Source organism: Callithrix jacchus, chromosome 6 (genome assembly GCF_049354715.1).
Source record: "Callithrix jacchus isolate 240 chromosome 6, calJac240_pri, whole genome shotgun sequence".
Lineage (NCBI taxonomy): Eukaryota > Metazoa > Chordata > Mammalia > Primates > Cebidae > Callithrix > Callithrix jacchus.
Window position 1 is genome coordinate 60352212 of NC_133507.1, and position 20009 is coordinate 60372220.

Genomic DNA, 20009 nt, shown 5'->3' on the forward strand with positions numbered 1-20009 from the left:
CAGCACTTTGGGAGGCTAAGCCAGGCCGATTGCCTGAGTTCAGGAGTTTGAGACCAGCCTGGGCAACATGGTGAAACCCTGTCTCTACTAAAATACAAAAAATAGCTGGGTGTATAGCGGCGAGCGCCTGTAGTCCCAGTTGCTTGGGAGGCTGAGGCAGGAGAATCGCTTGAACCCAGGAGGCGGAGGTTGCAGTGAGCCAAGATTGCGCCACTGCACTCCCGCCTGAGTGACAGAGCAAGACTCGGTCTCAAAAAAAAAAAAAAAAAAAAAAAAAAAAACAATGTGAGCAACCTGGAAATACTCATGGCCCCTAAATTGAATGCTGTCACAGCTGTTCTACTTGGTACAGTCTTTAAAAGAGTGGTTCTAGCCCCCAGCTTCTGCCAGGATTGCGGGCTTCCATGTGTTGATGTGCTCTCTGCTCTGTTCTTCCATAGCCGCAGTAGCTGTGCTGTTGACAATCCTCTTGATCATCGTAATTGGAGCTCTGGCAATTGCAGGATTCTTCCACTATAGGAGAACCGGCTCCCTTTTGCCTGCTCTGCCCAAGCTGCCAAGGTCCGTTTCATTATGGGGAACACTGATGTTTGTTTGAAGCTAATTCATAGGAAGCCGTGTGAAGGACTTAGTTTCTTTTTAAGTTAAAAAAGCACAATATGCAGTTCACATATTCTGCAGAAACGAAAATTAGTGAGGATGTCAGGCAGTCACTTCAAATCACGACTTCTTAACCAACTCTTCTCATCTGAGTGATGATGAACTGTGTTTTGTAGTCCAAATGGTTGTGCCCACTGGTAGGGGTGTATGTCAGAGAGGAGTGAAAAGGCAGCTGTATGATGCCCAGGCTTTATCCTGGTATGTGCTAGAGGCTTTTTCTTTTAGATCTCAGGGTTCAGGAATGTGCTTTAAAATTTCCAGGTGGCTAAGGGAACTACTACCATTTGACAGTGTAAATTTAGAGTGGGCATTGAGCGTTACATTTAAGGATGATTGAGCAAAAGGATGATTGCGAAAGGTTGTTTTTTTTGTTTTGTTTTGTTCTCCTTGTTGTTTTAAATAACAAGACACTTTTTGGATACTTGTTTTCAGCTTAAGCAGTCTTGTCAAACCCTCTGAAAATGGAAATGGGGTGACCTTCAGATCAGGAGCAGATCTTAACATGGATATTGGAGTATCTGATTTTGGACCTGAGACTGCTATTGACAGATCAATGGCAATGGTGAGTATGGTTTCAAAATGATTACTCGAAGGTTGTCATTTATAGAACAAACACTTCTACAAGAATAAAATTCATCTAGAGAAGACTGAAATACAGTAGTAGGCCTCTCAGAATAAAGTCTGCACTACACAAACCAAGTTAGGAAACATTAGGCTTGTTGCCGAAAGGTATCTAAAAACACTAGTAATAAAATTGGAGCTTACCCCTGCTCTAAGCCACAGTGTTGAATTGGAATCATGATCAGTCTTAAGTTTAACTTAAATATTGAAGAGCTTCCTGGTTTTTTGGGGGGCAATGGGTGGGGAGGACATGATATTTTGTTTCAATTTGATGACGTTTTATATGTATAAAAGGAGTAGGGAACTATATTTTTTCTAGTGTCATATATTTTCTCCCCAATGTATTGTGATGGAATAAACAGTGATTTTAGAGTGGGCGTTGGTCCAGACCATGGCTCTGCCACCTACTAAGTATGTGACAATAGACATGAAGCTGGTATCTCTGACCTTCATTGTCCCTATTTGTAAAATGGGTACAATAATACCTCCTGGGATGACCAAATGAAAGATTTTGTGAGGGGCTGCCACAGTCTTGGCACCGAGGGGGGCTTTCTGTAATCAGTATTGGGAAACCACTTTCAGTATTTTGTTTCTCCCTCAAATCTTTCATTTTTTTCCTTCCCTGAAAATGTAATATTATTCATTCATTTCCTTTCCCTCTCTTCTCATTCTTCTTTTGTTCTTCCACCATTATCCTTTTCTCTTGCATAGACCCAATCCCCAAGTGAGTTATTTAAGAGAATTTAGATTAAGAAGATTGTTTCCGTTTCCTTGAGTTGGTAAATTAGTGCCGGTTATGTTACTTTGCATAAAAAGTTGCCATATGCAGGCCCGGTGTCTTGCTGGCTTTTTTTTTTTGCAAGTTCTCTTGTGGGTAACTTTGGCATAGCACCTAGCATACCTCCAGGTGTGAGGAAGGCACTTTTTTTTGTGTGTGTGATCTAGATTAGTATGGTGTAATCTCTCTCTCTCTGTCTGCCATCAGAGTGAAGACTTTGTCATGGAAATGGGGAAGCAGCCCATAATATTTGAAAACCCAATGTACTCAGCAGCCAGAGACAGTGCTGTCAAAGTGGTTCAGCCAACCCAGGTGAGAAACCATGCTGTCCTTTATTTCAGTTAGTGCTGTCGCTGGATCTTAATCTATTGAGTCATGTCTTCTTAGGATTCTCCTAACCTTCCTTCCAAATGGAGGGAAGCGTAGTGAGTGGTCCATCCTGCAGCTGCCCTGTCTGCAGAAACAGGACCAACCCAAGGATATAACACCTGAAAACAATCAGAATCCTGTTCCGTTGCAGAGGGGTGGAGGTTTGGCAGCTTTGCCGGGACTGCTGACCGAGAGCCTTTCATTTTGAGGGGTGTCAGAGCAAGAGGTCTGAATCCCTTTGGGGGCCTCGTAAACACAGTTCCTGAAACACCTTAGCTTATCTAGAAATACTTGTGAAATGAAGGAGTGGAGACTTGTCAGATCGTTATACAGGAATTGGGGGACTGGGCCCAGTCTCTGGTTCTTGCTGCTATCACAAGTTTGTATTAAAGGGAGAGGGACCTCTTATGCTTGCTGTTGCGATTTTTTCCAAAAAGTACAAAGGTCTCTAGACTTGATGGACAGATATCTAAATTTCCTTGCTGCAGCCTTATTGCTCAGTCATCTTTAAGAAGAGCTGGGAGATGAGCTAGGACTATAGGTGAAGGGAATGACTTTTTATAAGGTCTGCATCGATAGCCCTCGTACTGCTTCCAGTACTTGTCAGCTGTGAACATGTGTCTCTTTTGTCCAAACGACTATGACCTTAGTAACAATGAATAACTGACATTGTTAACACCTATGCTCCTTTTGAACTCGAGATATGACACATTTTAATACGGAAGCTAGAAATGTTTATTTTTACAAATATTTTGTGATTTTAAGATCATAAATATTTAAATCTTGAAAGCATTTTGCCTGATTAATAAACATATGAAAACTTTAATTGCATGATAAAACAGATATGACATTTTATTTGACATTTTCACTTAAAATGAGGTTATATATGCAAATGCATATATGCAAGTTTGAGAATAAACAAAGTAATGAATGTGAATATATGGGAAAAGAAGTGAATTGTCTACCTTGTAGTTATATATCTATGGTCATTTTGTCTTAAAAGGGAACTTTGCAATTATATGAATGTTATAGAAAAATGTGTAGAAGAGTATTAATTCTATTATTCTCATCTTTTCAAAAATTCAACCTCTTTTTAGTAGTTCTATGAAATTTTAATTTCCAAAGATAGGATTTATTAATATTCAAAGAAATTATTAAATTCAAAGAAAGGATTCTCAGTTCACCAGTGAGGTTGGGGAATTATTCTTGCTGTTCTTCTAGGATTTGGCTTCCAGTATATAACCAGAGTTTCTTTATCCAAAAATTTGGTCAACAGTGGGAGTAAGAAGGTATAGAAAATACAGTAGAAATTGCTAGTAATAAGTGAGAGTGTGATCAGTGAGGGATGTATTTGCCTTCCAGGATTATGGCATGAGGTGAGTTAGTGGTTGCTGCTCTTGATTTTGGGGTGATAGGAGTTAATGTTCAGACCTGACTTACTGGGTTATGTCATGCAATAAAAATGGTGCCTAATGATGTCTGTGGAAGAATGAGATGACAAAAAGAGCCAGAGTTGGTACACACTTTACAGCAAATTACTACTGAATTATTTCCAAATCGGGTAATGGCCTTTAATGTGTCCACAGGTGACTGTATCTGGAAATGTGGAGAATAAGAATTATGGAAGTCCCATAAACCCTTCTGAGGTAGTTCCAGAGACAAAACCAACTTCCCCAGATGCTGATGGAAGTCAGGTAACAGTTGCTGACTCCTGAAATATTGTGGGATTTGGAAAGAACTTTGGGATGGCTGGGTTGTTATTAACCTTAAGCAAACAAGGGAGACTCAGGCTCAAAGATTCATTGACCGTTAATAAATATAATTTTTTTAAAATCATAGATTGAAAAACTTTCCACCAAATAAAGTTACATTCTAACATTGAGTTGGGAATAATGTTCCTTGTAACATGGGAGAACACATCACAAAAAAGAACAAATCGACTTCTGGATCCAGTATCTTCGGACCAGGGACATTTAAGTTGACAAACTGACTCAGTATGAATAATGATTTCCTTGTGTCAAAGATACAGATGAAAGATTCTTCTGTGTGCCATGATTTCTCTACATGCATCTTTATTCCTTTACGCTGATCTTCACTCTCCTGCTATTACAGTCTTTACCACTAGATGGCATTAATTTACATACTCTGTCCATTCATCATCCATCTTTTAATTATTGTCCAACCAATCATCTAACTGTTATTGCCCTCGATGGTGTTTAATACTGGAGATTGAAAGAAAAAAAAAATGCCATTAGATGGAACTTCTTAAACATGCCTGGAGGTCCTTTGCAACTGGTACACTATTTGGTCTGCAGAAAGAAATTCAATAAATATATTTGATGTTAAACTGTATTAGTGAATCATTAGTTTTAATGAACACATATGAAGCTATCCCAGATCTAGCTGTTTGAATCTGGACAAATCGTTTTACCTCTGGGCTAAAGTCCTCAATAAAACAGTATTTCTCACTGGGCACTATTGGCATATTGAGTGGGACAGTTCTTTGTGCTTCAAAACTGCCCTATGCACTGCAGGGAATTTCAGTATTTCTGGTCCCTGTCCACTAAATCCCAGTAGTGTCTCCCTTAATTCAATGTGACCTCCTCTCCCCCAACACATATGCACACTAGGAACTGGAGTTGAGAACCACTAGGAACTGGAATGTCTCTGTTTTAAGATTCTATGACCAATTTTGTGAAGTAATGTAAAGAAGTGAGTCTAAGAGTAGTTAGAAATTTTACCATTTGATACAATATTTATCAAATTTTATAATCTATAAACATTGATATCTGGATAACTTGGCAGTCTCATTATCACCTTAAACATTGGTTCCTGTTCTGCTTATTTAAATAAATAAAATTTGAACTAAATTGATGCTAATGAGAAGAGTCTGTAACAAGGTTTCTGTATGACTTCTCAAATTCCCTTCTTATTCCTTCTTCTCATGACACACACACACACACGCACACACACACAAATCCTGTTTAGAAAGGAATTTTCAGTTTCAGATTTTTCAAGGGACTAAACGTTTTTTCTTTAAGCTGTATTAAAAATAGATTTTGAAGATTAATTTTCCACAGACACGTGGGGAGGCTTGAATGTCATATGTTTGGTTCTCCAAGTTTGAGTCAACCCCAAGCTAGTGCCAGATGTATATTCTCAGCCGTTTTACTCGGTCCATCTCTAGTCTAGTGATCTTCTTCACTACATAGAGATTTTCCTCTGCTGGAGTGGAAGAGGGAATGTGGTGGGGAGGCTGTAACCTCTGACCTGCATGTTTCTTATGAGAAACAAAATGTATACTGACAGGCTCTTTCAAGGTGAAAGATGGCTCTTTCAGATGAAGATCTGACAGGAGAGCAGATCTTCACCAATTGTAGTCCTTTCTTTCTCTTCTCCTTTGTAATCCCTTGGTTCCTCTTCTTACTTTTTTACATTAGTGAGGCTGAGACCCTCTAAAATTTGTCTGCCATGGCCTGTCCAGGGATCTCACTGTATTTCTCGCCTCCTGGGCACTGAGATAACAGCCAGCATGGCTTAAAAGCAGTAGAGGCGCTTGGGTAAGACCACCTAGGTTGATTTGAACATGCCAGAGTCTCACAGATGTATCTTTCATCCATAAATATGTTAAAAGACTAACAATTAAAAACATGGGCCGGGTGCGGTGTCTCACGTCTGTAATCCTAGTACTTTGGGAGGTTGAGGCAGGCAGGTCATCAGCCTGGACAACATAATGAAACCCCATCTCTACCAAAAATACGAAAATTAGCTGGGTGTGGTGGCACATGCCTGAGCTACTCGGGAGGCCGAGGCTGGGGAACCACTTAAACCCAGGAGGCAGAGGTTGCAGTGAGCCAAGACCACGCAATTGCACTCCAGCCTGGGCAACAGAACGAAACTTCATCTCAAACAAACAAACAAACAAAAAACAAAAACAAACAAACCATGAACTGGGATTCAGTTCTATTATTTTTCAAACGTGTATTTTCCATTGATATGCATAAGATCTCCCAAGGAGGCAAAAATGAAAGTCACCATCCCTTTTCTCTTGTTAGTAATTGCTTAACTCCAAGCTAGCCATTCCATTTTGAAGCAATAAGAGACTTTGGCCTGCCCCACTTAACTGTAAGCACCCAGAGGCAGGGCTTTGACCTGAATGTCCTCATGTTCCCCTTGGGGGCACTATATACAATGCAGGGACTGACTTGAATGTGGGTTACAGTGAAGACCTCTTCTACTTCTCCTGTAGCTCTGTGCTCCCCATTCCTCTACAGGCTGGTCTCTTGCTTTCACAGAGTAAGAGATACCCCATAAACCCCTGGGCTCCCTCGGCTTCTGTTGGGAGTAGGCTGTCTGGTCCCTTGTCTCCCACCAGGTTTTTATCTGGCAGTCAGCAGGACAGGCAACTTTTCAGTAGAGCATGGGCCACACACCCTGGTCCAGGGTGATTCTCTTTGGGTTCTCCAGTTTGTGGGCCTCTGGGTCCCCTGAGTAATCATTACCTGCCCGTCTACCTGCAATTTCGTTGTATAATCTTGCTGTGACTCAGCAACTGTAGGACAATAAGTGTACCTACCTCCAGGAGTTAAGAAAACATCAGAAACTGGTAAAACTCTTAGAATAATTCCTGACACACAGTAAGCACTCAACAAATGTTAGATGTTTTTGTTATTATTATGATACAGGAGGGAATGATGAAGGGGGAAGGGATACAAAGAACGTACTTGTAGAGAATAAGAGTTATAGTTTATCTCTGCCCAATTTTCAGGCAGCCCCAGAAATCTTTTTTTCTCCAGATGCACCTTGTATGTGTCTGTTTTATGTGTTCTCTCTGTAGTGAAGTAGCCAGTGATCTGCTTGTAGACATTATGGCACAGATTCTGTAAATTATAAATTTGAAATTAAAGAAGTATCTAAAACCATTTGATGAAAAGAGCCTGGGGAGTTTCAGTTACTGTTCAGGGACCATAGGAGAAACTGAAAATTTACCACATGGGCTCAATCACGTGGTCCTAAGTCCCAAATTGCTTTATCCTTCAGTAAGAAGAGATTTTAAAATTGAGACAGGAAGAAGAGAAACTCACAAAATAATTCCATTACTGAGAGAGTTTTGTTTTCCCCTTTTCATTTAGGTGACAAAATGGAATCTCTTCAGACGAAAAGCTAAACAAACTACCAACTTTGAAAATCCAATCTATGCCCAGGTAATTTTTAACAATTTTTCTTAGCACAGACATTCTTTCTTAGAAATTATTTGCTTGGTTAAATTGGACACACACTTAGATTATTCTGAGCAGAGCGGCCACAAACTGTCTTCTTTATGAAAAATCATGTATGGTTTCTTTGCGGGAATAAATGGCTGATCCCTGCTATGCTGTGTTCTTAGATGGAGAACGAACAGAAGGAAAGTGTTGCTGCGACCACACCTCCATCACCTTCGCCCCCTGCTAAGCCTAAGCCTCCTTCAAAAAGAGAGCCAATGCCAACCTATTCTGCAACAGAAGACACTTTTAAAGACACCGCAAATCTTGTTAAAGAAGACTCTGAAGTATAGCTATACCAGCTATTTAAGGAATAGTTAGAAACACACTTTTGCACAGATATTTTTTACAAAGAGATGAAAAAAGTCAACATTCAGTACTTTATGAAAAATATATTTTTTCCTGTTTGCCGATAGTTGGAAGTATTGTGTGTGTCTTTTTTTACTTATGCCATCTCATATTTTTACAAATAATTATCACAATGTATTATATGTATATCTTTGCACTGAAGTTGTCTGAAGGTAATACTATAAATATACTGTATATTTGTAAATTTTGGAAAGATTATCCTGTTACTGAATTTGCTAATAAAAATGTCTGCTGACTCGGGTAGTGGTCATGATAGTCAATGATCCAACGAGAAAAGGAATTGACTTGGGACCTTTAGCCGTGTCTGAAGAAGAGGCACCGCTCATATCTCCTATAAAATTATCTAGGAAAGGAGTGCAGACTCCATTCCTGGGTCCATTTTTACACATTAGCGCTTAATGTTCAATATTACACGTCAGTTTGATTAATGGGTATATTGATAAGGGCCACTGTGTGTTATATAGACATCTGAACTTGACTGTAGACTCCTCAGATAATACAGAAGGTAGAAAAAGCAATTCAGTTTGGCCCTTCTGCATGTTGGCATTGTCTAACCAGAACCCTCTGTTTCATGTGTGTTCTCTCACTTACTGCCAAGGCAACATTTTTATTTGTGATGTCTATGAGGAAATCCCATATCATTAAGTGCCACTGTCCTGCATTGAGTTTGTAGTTAATTAAATGAGCTCTTCTGCTTGATGGACCCTGAAGCAATCTCTGCCCTCACCTGACATCCGAGGTGGTCACCTACCATAGTAGCTGGAGCTCAGTAGCTAAATTTCTGAAACCAAATCTGTGTCTTCATAAAATAAGGTGCAAAAAAAAAAAAAAAAAAACCCCAGTTAAGCAAAGCCTCAACTGGGTTTCTGTTTCTATGAAAATATCATTGTAATCACTATTTATTTCCTAAGTTGAACCTGAATAGAAAGGGAAACCATTCTTATTAAGCTTTTCCTAGGCCCTTTGGCTAAATGTGTACATTTATATTCGAATGTACTGTACAGTCCAGATCTTCTCTTTAATTTTTATTGCTTTTTTAAAGAGCTGGGGTCTTGCTATGTTGCTCAGGCTGATCTTGATGTCCTGGGCTCGAGTGATCCTCCCACCTCAGCCTCTTTAGTAGCTGGAATTATGGGCATGAGCCACTGTGCCCGGCTTCCAGCTCTTCTCTTAAATAGTGGGCAGGTGTAGTCTCCACAACAGGAACCATGGCAGGAATACACACTTTCCCATAGCAAATAGCATTCCTGGCTCTCTGTGCTAATATTGCACATTTGTTAAACAATGAATGAATGGATGGATGGATGGATGAATGAAACATATACTACTGATTATTTTATTCCAGCTTTCTCAAAATATTTCTTGCTCATATTTTGAGTGCTGATTGTAATTACTTTGAAGTGTACTTTGAATAGACAAACAACTGGAAATTATGCTGCTGAAAAATTTCTAATAAATGTGTATTTTATCAGATGTTTTCTGTGTGCTTCATTAGCCCCAGTCGTGAATCAGTTGTATTTGCTGTGTAAAAACTTGAGGCTTTGCGTGCTCTCAGTAACACCAGTTCTGTACCACTCCTTCCTGGAAGTGAATCCAGAGCGATTTGATTAAAAATTAAGCTTCTGCATTCATTTTGTATATGTCCATCATAGTCTGGTATAAATTATAGGAAACAACTCTCCAGAAACAAGTAGATATCAGAGTCCCAAGTAATCACCGGTATAGCCAGTCCTTGAATGCTGTCCATGGCTAAGGCAGACCAGGGAGAAAGGGTATATATTTCTGTTTCTCTAATAACTAACAGTCTAACAGTCATTTGTCAACAGTCAAATGTCTAACAGTCATTTGTCAAGAGGACAATTTCCCAGCCAGCTCCTTTCTGCATAGGATGTGGGCCATCTTCCTGCCGTTAAGCTCTCTGAGCCTCAGCTGTGGCCTCTGTAAAATAGGGGGCTTTGTTGTGAGAGTCCAATGTGGCAGTGTATGAAAAGAGTGTAACCCAATGCCCAGCATAAGGTATACCCTCAGTCAATAGAAGCCATGACTATTATCATTTATGAAGTAAAGGGAAACTAGAACAGCCATTTAGGCGTTTTTAAAAGTTCCTTGGGTGATTTAATGCAGAGCCTTGGTTGAAAATGACGATTATAACAGAAATTGCTGCTCTTTATTTTTTAGTGGAGGAGGTTACTCAGGTGAACGAGATTTTGCCTGGGCCTTTGAAATGATGCACACCATCTTATCTATAATGAGGCTGAAGAGCAGATGATAAAAAGCTCGGTCTTGCTTTACCTTCATTTGAAGGTGATAGGAAGGGCAGTAAACACTCCTGTACATGGAAGATAGGAAACCAAGGCCGAGAAGAGAAAACTGCATGTTCACATCACAGCACAGGGAACAGAGCCACTGTTGAAATAAATATGCCTTTCCCGGATCTTTTTAAGAATCCTGAGGAGTTGTTTGAGTTTCTTGTATATTCTGGATATGGGTGCCCTGTCAAATCAACAGTTTGCAAAATTTTCTTCCATTTAACACGTGGCCTCTTCACTTTGTTGATTGTTTCCTTTGCTGTGCAGAAGCTTTTTAGTTATTATAGTCGCATTTGTCTATTTTTGGTGTTGTTGCCTGTGCTTCTGAGGTCTTAGTCATAAATTCTTTGCCTATAAGAAAGTCCAGGAGAGTTTCCCTACGTTTTTTTCTAATTTTTAAAAACAATTTTGGGTCTTACTTTTAAGCGTTTAATTCATTTTCAGTTGATTTTGTACACAGTGAAGGACAGGGTTCAGTTTTTTCTTCTGCATTCAGCTACCAATTTTCCCAGCACCATTTACTGAAGAGGATGTCCTTTCCCCGGTATAGATTCTTGTTGGCTTTGTCAAATATCAATTGGCTGTTAAATATGTGGCTTTATTTCTGGGTTCTCTATTTTATTCTGTTGGTTTACGTGCCTATTTTTATACTAATACCATGCCATTTTGGTTACTATAGCCTTGTAGTCAAGTAGTGTAATTCCTCCAGCTTTGTTGGTTTTTTTTGTTTTGTTTTGTTTTGCTCAAGATTGTTTTGGCTATTTGAGTTTCTTTTTGGTTCAATATGAATTTTAAGATTTTTTTCTAATTCTGTGAAGAATAATGTTGGTATTTTGATGAGGATTCCATTAATTCTATAGCCTGCTTTGGACAATATAGTCATTTTAACAATATTAATTCTTCTGATCCATAAGCATGGAATATTTTTCCATTTGTCTGTGTCCTCTTCAATTTATTTCATCAGTGTTTTGCAGTTTTTCTTGTAGAGATTTTTCACCTCGTTGGTTAAATTTATTCCTAAATACTTTGTTTATTATTTTTTTTGTAGACATTGCCTTCTTGATTTTTTTTTCTCAGCTGGCTCATTACTGGTATATAGAAATGCTACTGATTTTTGTACGTTAATCTTGTATCCTGGGCCGGGTGCAGTGGCTCACGTCTGTAATCCCAGCACTTTGGGAGGCCGAGGCGGGTGGATCATGAGGTCAAGAGATCGAGACCATCCTGGTCAACAAGGTGAAACCCCATCTCTACTAAAAATACAAAAAATTAGCTGGGCACGGTGGTGCGTGCTTGTAATCCCAGCTACTCAGGGCTCTGAGGCAGGAGAATTGCCTAAACCCAGAAGGCGGAGGTTGTGGTGAGCTGAGATCATGCCATTGCACTCAAGCCTGGGTAACAAGAGCAAAATTCCTTCTCAAAAAAAAAAAAAAAATCTTGTATCCCACTACTTGACTAAATTCATTTATCAAACCTAAGAGTTTTTTGGTGGAGTCTTTAGACTCTTCAGGATATAAGATCATATTATTAGCAAAGAGGGACAATTTGACTTTCTCTTTTTCAATTTGGATGCCTTTTATTTCTTTCGCTTGCCTGACTGCTCTGGGTATGACGTCCAGTACTATGCTGAATTGGTTAAAAGCGGACATACTTATCTTGTTCCAGTTCTTAGAGAAAATTCTTTCAACTTTTCTCCATTCAGCACAATGTTATCTGTGGGTTTATCATATGTGATTTTTGTTATTTTGAGGCATTCCTAGTTTGTTGAGAGTTTTCAGTCTGAAAGGATGTTTAATTTTATTAAATGCTTTTTCTGCATCTATGGTTTTGTTCTTCATTCTGTTAATGTGATGTGTTATGTTTATTGATTTGCATCTGTTGAACCATCCTTGCATCCCTGGTGTAAATCCCATTTGATCTTGGTGTATTATCTTTTTAATGTGCTATTGAATTCAGTTTGCTAGGATTTTGTGGAGGATTTCTGCATCTGTGTTGATCAGGAATATTGGTCTGTGGTTTTCTTTTTCGTTGTGTCTTTGTCTGGTTTGGGGATCAGGATAATGTTGGCCTTAGGGAGAATTCTCTCCTCTTTTTTGGAATAGTTTCAGAAGGATTGGTATTAGTTCTTCTTTGTTCATTGGGTAGAATTCAGCTGTGGATCAAAGAAAAGCCCTGGACTTTTCTTTGTTGGGAGACTTTTATTATGGATTCAATATTGCTACTTTTTAATTGGTCTGTTCAGGTTTTCTGTTTCTTCCTGATTTAATCTTGGTAGGTAGAGTGTTTACAGGAATTTATCTATTTCCTAGATTTCCAGTTTGTCAGCATATAGTTGTTCATAATAGCTTCTGATAGTATTTTGTATTTCTATGGTATCAGTTGTAATGTCTTCTTTTTCATTTCTGATTTTGTGTATTTGGGTTTTTTCTTGGTTAGTCTAGCCAGTGGTTTATCAATTTTGTTTATATTTTTGAAAAACAACTTTCCGTTTTGTTAAGGCTTTGTATTTCTTTAAGCCTCTGTTTCATTTAATTCTATTCTGATCTTTATTATTTCTTTTTCTCTGCTTATTTGAGGTTTGGCTTGTTCTTCCTTTTCTAGCTCCTTCAGGTGCATTGTTAGGTTGTTAGTTTGTAATTTTTCTACCTTTTTGATGTGGGCACTTAATGCTCTAAACCTGTCTCTTAACACTGCTTTTGCTGTGTCCCACAGATTTTGGCACGTTGTGTTCCCATTTCATTTGTTTCAAGAAATGTTTTTATTTCCTTCCTAATTTCTTTATTTACCCAATGGTCATTCAGGAGCATGTTATTTAATTCCCATGTATTTGTATATTTTCCAAAATTCCTTTTGGTATTGATTTCAAGTTTACTCCATTGTGCTCTGATAAGATATTTGATATAATTTTGATTTTTAAAAATTTGTTGAGACTTGTTTTATGAAGGAACATATGGTCTATTCTGAAGAATGTTCCATGTAATGATGAAAAGATTGTATATTTTGTAATTATTGGATAGAATGTTCTGTAAATGTCTGTTAGGTCCATTTGGTCTAATGTCCAGTTTACAGTTAATGTTTTTTTGTTGACTTTCTGTCTAAATGATCTGTCTAATATGGAAAGTGAGGTGTTGAAATCCCCCACTATTATTGTACTGTAGTCTGTCTCTTTATGTCTAGTAATATTTGCTTCATGAATCTGGGTACTCCACTATTGGGTGCATATCTGTTTAGAATTGTTATGCTCTCTTGCTGGATTGATCCCTTTATCAATATATACTCACCTCCTTTTTAAAACATTTTTGTTTCTGTCTTTTTACTGTTCTTGACTTAAAGTCTGTTTTATCTAAGTATAACTACTCCTGCTTGCTTTTGGTTTCCATTTGCATGGAATATGTCTTTCCATCCCTTTACTTTCAGTCTATATGTGACTTTATGAGTAAGGTGAGTTTCTTATAAGCAGCATATAGTTGGATCATGTTTTTTAATTCATTCAGCCATTATAATTTCAGAATTTAATTTGTTTATATTCTAAATTATTATTGATATGTGAAGCTTTATTCCTGTCATATTGTTAGTTATTTTCTGGTTGTTATAAATATTCTTGTTCTTTTCTTTTTTTCATATTGATTGTCATTGTAGTTTAGTGAATTTCTGTAATGGAACCACTTGAGTCCTTTTTTTCCTCCTTTGTGTGATTACTTTACCAGTGAGTTCTGTATGTTTGTGTTTCATGACGGTAAATATTGTCTTTTCAATTCCAGGTTTAGAACTCCCTTGAGCATTTCTTGTAAGTCCCAGTCCTGTCTAGTGGTAATAAATTATCTCAGCATTTGCTTATGTGGGAAACACTTTATTTCTTCTTCATTTGTGAAGTGCAATTTTGTTGGAAATTATATACGTGGCTGGCAATTTTTTTTCCTTTCAGCACTTTGAGTATATCATCCCATTCTCTTCTGGCCTGTTAGGTTTCTGCTGAGACATCTGCTATTAGTCTGCTGAGGATTCTTTTATAGTTGACTAGATGCTTTTCTTTTGCCGTATTTAGGATTCACTCTTTACCATTGACATTAAGCAGACTGACTATAATATGCCATTGAGAAGACCATTTTGCATTGAGTCTTTTGGGGAATTACTGAGTCTGCTGTATCTGAATGACTAAATCTCTCACTAGACTTGGGAAGTTTTCATCTATTCATTAAGTAGGTTTTCTAATCCTTTGTCTCTTTGCCCTTGAGGATACCAATAATGCAAATATTCAATTACTTTATGTTGCCCCAAATGTCACAAATACTTTAGTTTTTTTTTTTTTTTAATTTTTTATTGGATTATAGGTTTTGGGGTACATGAGCAGAGCATGCAAGACAGTTGCGTAGGTACACACATGGCAGTGTGCTTTGCTTTTCTTCTCCCCTTCACCCACATTTGGCATTTCTCCCCAGGCTATCCCTCCCCACCTCCCCCTCCCACTGGCCCTCCCCTTTTCCCCCCAATAGACCCCAGTGTTTAGTACTCCCCTTTCTGTGTCCATGTGTTCTCATTTTTCATCACCCACCTATGAGTGAGAATATGCGGTGTTTCATTTTCTGTTCTTGTGTCAATACTTTAGTTTTTAAAAAATATTTTTTCTTTATTTTTGCCTAACTGGATTATTTCAAAAGGGATTCTGAGATAATGAAATTCTTTCTTCTGCCTGATCTAGTATACTGTTGAAGCTTTCAAATATATTGAAACCTTTTGTATTTCCTTTAATGAATTTTTCACTTCCAGAATTTCTATTTGGGTCTTTTAAAAAATATCTATTTCTTTGTTCAATTTCTCATTCATATCCTGCATTATTTTCTGATGTTTTTAGTATTGGTTTTCAGAATTCTCTTGTATCTCACTGAGCTTCTTTAAATTAGTGTTTAAAATTATTTATCTGGAATTTCAAAAAATTCTTTTTGATTAAAATCTATTGCTAGAGGATTATTGTGCTCCTTTGGAGGTGTCATATTTTATTGCTTTTTCATGTTTCTTGGGTCGTTATGTTGACATATGATGTAATGGTTTCACACCTGAGGTAACAGTTGTTTCTTCTCATTTTTGAATTTACTTTTGCAGGGTAGGACTTTTTCCTTAAGATATATCTGTGATGTTGGTTGGGTAGGATACTTTGGCTTTGATTCTGAGTGCATGGAGTAGTGTAGTCTCTGTATGATTTCTTTGACTGTAAATAGCATAGTAATATCTGTGCTTTCCTTAGTAAGTTAGGGTATGGTTATTAGTGGAGGCTGTGGTGATGTTGTGCTGGGGACTAGCATGCCATGTGTGCCAACATTCAGGCCCCAGTGGTGGCAGCAGTGGGCTGAGCATGCCTATATTTTTGCCCCAAGGTGGTGTACACTGGTTCCTGTGTTCATGGTTACTGGTGGGCCAATTCTTAGGCTTCCAAGTGGATTACTCAGATGCCAGTAGTGGCAGTGGTGGATCAGTTGAATGAGTGGGTTCTTGAGCATGTGGATAGCTGGCATAGCATCGGTGATGGCAGTAGCAGAAGTGAAGTAATTCTCTGGGTCCCAGGCAGTATGCATGGATGGTGATGGTGGCTCCAATGGACTGGGAAGGCCAGTCTCCAGGCCTGCAGGTGGCTCTTGCTGGTCAGTGTCACCTGAGGTGGTAGTGCTAGGAGTTTAGGTCTAACAGCAGGTCCCTGGGAAGAGTGTTAAGGTGCAATGTGGTGGATTGAGTTGGGCAATCCCCAGGGCCCTGGGCTGTGTGCTTTATCCTGGTGTTGGGAATGGGTGAAGCCAGATTGGCTGAGCTTGCGCTCAGACCTCCTGGAGGTGAGAGCAAGGGTGATCCTCAGGCCCTAGGTGGAGTGCTTAGGTGAGGAATGGTAGCATCCATGCTCAGGCCCTGCCACCAAAAAGGGTATAGTCATTTGCAGTGACTATAGCCTGGGCTGGCAGTGGGGGGACACACATCTCACAACCTAGTCCCAGTAGGGCTCACCCCTAGTCTTGGCAGCAGGAACCCTGCCCTAGCTGCAGGAGACCCCCACCCAGCTGGTGACCATGTCCCAGCAGCAATTTGCTCACTGCTTGTGTCCCAATTTCCATTCTGGTGGTATTCACTTCCCAGAAATGGCAGCTGCAGCCCATGCCTTGCTCGATTCTTAGTCCCAGCTATAGGAGTGCTCCCAGCTGGCTCTCCAGTTCCAGCAGCAACAGCCTGAGTTTCCATAATACATCAGTCCTGCTGCTGCTGGGCCCCAGGACAGCATGCAGTCTGCCAAAGGCTAGCTTTGAAAATGGTGCCTTGATGTAGCTGCTTTGGTCTCAGAAAGGGTGCTGGGACTCAGTGTGAACTCCCTCTGTGGAGCAGTTCCATCCCATGGTCTCCCAGCAGCTCCCTATGTTGGTTTCAGGGGTTGGGAAGGTTTAGACGTTGTCCTGTAGCCAGGATTTCATGATTCCACAGTGGGGATGTGGCCAATAAAAGTCTCTCACTCACCCTTTCCCTATGTTAAGAAGGTACTCCTGGCTCCCAGCTGATTATCACCAGGCAGGCTGCCCCTCTCCCTTTTTTTCCCCCTGCTTTTGATGTTTCCTGTCACTTCTCTGTTGAATTCTAGCATTCTCTCTGGGATAATGTATTTGAACTATTACCGTCTATACACTATTTTTGTTTTTCTAAGGGCAAGAGGTAGGTATGAAATGCTTCTAGCCAGCTAGCTTGAATCCCCTCTCTAGAAGTGTTTTTAGAAGAGTAACTCCAACTCTCTCAAAAAATACAAGCTAACAGGGTTGCATTCAGGTAGGATTGGGTGGGGTGGGCATTCTGGGTTCCCCTGGCAGTGAGGAGGCTGTGGGTACCCATAATCCTGCCTCATTACTTGTGGACTCCTCCCCTTGCGTGACCAAGTCAGTCCTTGGCTGCTGAATGGTGATCTGGTCAGTCTCCTCCCCATCCCTAATACTGAAATGTCAAAATTGCTGCTCTTGGTGAGATGAGAGGACCCTCTCACCAACATAAGAAATCTTTGATAGATGCCTGAAAGGGGACTCCTCTCTCTGGGTTTTAGTGTTACACATCTTTCCTCAGCCTTTTCTGCTGGTTTTGTATCCTTCCTTCCCTGGGACAGTGCCACTGGATTCCTTAAGGGTTTCCTGGGAGGGAATCTGAACAATACTTAGAGGGCTACTCTCAAGACAGTGCCTCCAGACAAGCCAATGCATACATACACACACACTCTTTAGTTGAGCTCTTCCCCTGCTAGAAAACTTTTTGCAGTGTTATGGAGCTAAACTATCCTTGGCCTTCCTTTGCATCCCTCCAATATGTTCAAGAATTTTCTGCATTGGGGCTGTCTGTCCCATAGTTTATCTTGACTCTTCTTTGGGGGTCCTATAAGGTCTTTATTATGCAAACAGAACTCCCTCCTGCTCCTCCCCACATACACCCACACAAGCCCTGATTTGTCTGGATTCCAGGACAGGGCACAGAATGGATTTCATTCTGGGACCTAGGACATTAATCATCTATTTGGAATTGAGAATGAATTTCTCATAGAAACAATGTGTTGACTTGTAGTTCAGCTCTCTCTCCAGCTGACAAGAGCTCATTTGATCCAAAATATTGTCCAGCTGTAGAATTAATTGTATGAGGCTTGGTTCTGTGGTTTGGCAACAGAAAGTCACACAACCAGGAGGGAAGAGAATACAGAACAAAGAAAAAGAAAACGTCCTCCTTTCCTGGGTCTTGGGCCAGTCCTGGGAAAGTTCCTGAAACAAACCAAACATGTTGCATCTTCGGCTTCCTGCCAGCTCCCCCATGGACCCCTTTACCAGCACCGAGCAGCCTCTCCTCAAACATTCCAGGATCCCTGCTGTGTGAAATTCATCAGCTTGGCACCTCACCCAGGCTGGGCCCACCCCTCAGCAGGCTCCACGCAGCAACATTAAGTCTCTAGCTGCAACTGTGATCCCACAGTCCCGTTTCACAAATCTGCATGAGAGAGCCAAATAGGAGGACTGTTGGTAGATGTTGGATGGGTTAGAAGCAGCGTGCAGGAAGCAGCTCCGGCAGAACATCATCTATGTTGCATGAGCATGGGTTGTGCTCCTCCTGTGCTAAGTGGTTTACCTACATCATTCACTCAACAAATATTTGAGCACCAAGAATACTGGTGTGGGCTGTTGAGAAATGCTGAGTGTATGATAGAGTATATTGCTTGCTAGGAAGAACGATGGTAAGGAAAACCTAGCCGCTCTCCCCTGCCGCCCAGTAGAAAACTACTCGGGGCATTCTAAAGTGGAAGGACAATATATAAATATCATACACGGGTTAAAACAATTCTTTAAGCACAGGACATCTGACCCTGCCCCCGTGGCTCCCTTGTGGAGAATACTTTTTAGTTTGTGATCAGTGGTAAGCAGGCACCAGCTGCCTATCTGGTTTATTTTTGTGTTATGAGAAAATACTGAACATCTGTTTGTTAATAATCATCACCTATTCAGAGAGAATAAATGAGTGGGTCAGAGTCTGCTTGAGGCCTTCAGCTTGGAATGCTGTCAGCCACTGAGGCTCTCAGCATGGAAGGCTGTTGGTCCCCCAGATAGACCCACTTTAGTGTTCTATGTGGGTGTCTGCTTCTCAATACCTTCAGTGCCGCCTGGGTGGGGGGAGTCTCTATGGCTGAGCTGGACTTGGTAGTGAGCATTAGGTGTTATAGTTCAAATGAAATAAATGTCCCTTATCTCATGGAGCTTGCATTTGAATGCATTATTTCTTTTAATTCTCATACTAAGCTTGAGAGGTGGTACTGTAAATCTCCATTTTATTCAGTAAAATAACTTAGGTGCCAGGAGATTAAATAACATACCCCAAGAACATAGCAGGTTAAGTTGTGAGACTAGGACTCCATGCCAGGCTCTCTGCAATGTCCAAGCCCATGTCCTTACCATAAGGCCTGAGCTATCACCTGGGAACCAGAGCACCAAAACTCCCAGCCCCCACCACAGATGGGGTCAAAAAGGTGGGCTTAGTGGTCCCAACTTGTTCTTGATTTCCTCAACTTCTTCCTCTTTGTCTTCTTAATTTATAGATTCTCAAGAGATCCTAGATATCCTCCAAGCTGAGGGAATGGTGGGGACAGGCAGGAAGGCTAGGAATCATGGGTTGTATGTGAACTGGGGGCTTTCTTTATGACCACAGCCTCCTGTGGTCATATTCTAGTTTTTCTCATGAGTCTGATTAGAGGTTTTCTCATGCCTCCTTGAAAGGGAAAGGGTAACTGTCAAAGGGGTGAGTCCTTGTGAGGCAGGAGAATAGGGAATTAGGGTAACCAAGGGTTAAGGCATAAGCAAAAGAACAGCAGGTACAGCCAGTTCTAGGCAAGATTAAGCAGCATACGGCATATATCCTAGCTCCTTGATAATAAGACAGAAGTTTCTACTTTAGCCACTGATTGGTCACAGGCCAATCCTTCATAGGGTGTGACCAATTGGAGGCCTCTAAAGGGCATGTAGGGGCATCACCAAACTTTTGTAGCTTAATAAAATCCTAATGGGTGGGGGGCTCTTGAACTGCTTGCTGAAGCCTGCTGCTTCTACTCTTTGGGAAATACTTTTGCTTTAATAAATCTGTGCTGTTGTTACTTTG

At 40.2% G+C, this 20009-nt stretch overlaps 1 protein-coding gene across 4 annotated transcripts in view; it reads left to right on the top strand.

Annotated features, from left to right (window-relative positions):
- The window catches only part of LRP2 (LDL receptor related protein 2), a 216321-nt gene extending 206794 nt beyond the window's left edge, over positions 1–9527 (top strand). For all 4 annotated transcript variants that reach the window (XM_035304603.3, XM_008998756.5, XM_078327446.1 and 1 more), the window contains 6 exons: positions 441–561; positions 1093–1222; positions 2267–2371; positions 4015–4122; positions 7561–7632; positions 7815–9527. In XM_035304603.3, coding sequence (XP_035160494.3) covers positions 441–561; positions 1093–1222; positions 2267–2371; positions 4015–4122; positions 7561–7632; positions 7815–7982 — 704 coding nt within the window. In that variant the 3' untranslated portion in view covers positions 7983–9527. The remainder of the gene's footprint in view (positions 1–440; positions 562–1092; positions 1223–2266; positions 2372–4014; positions 4123–7560; positions 7633–7814) is intronic.
- The last annotated feature ends 10482 nt before the right edge of the window (positions 9528–20009 follow it).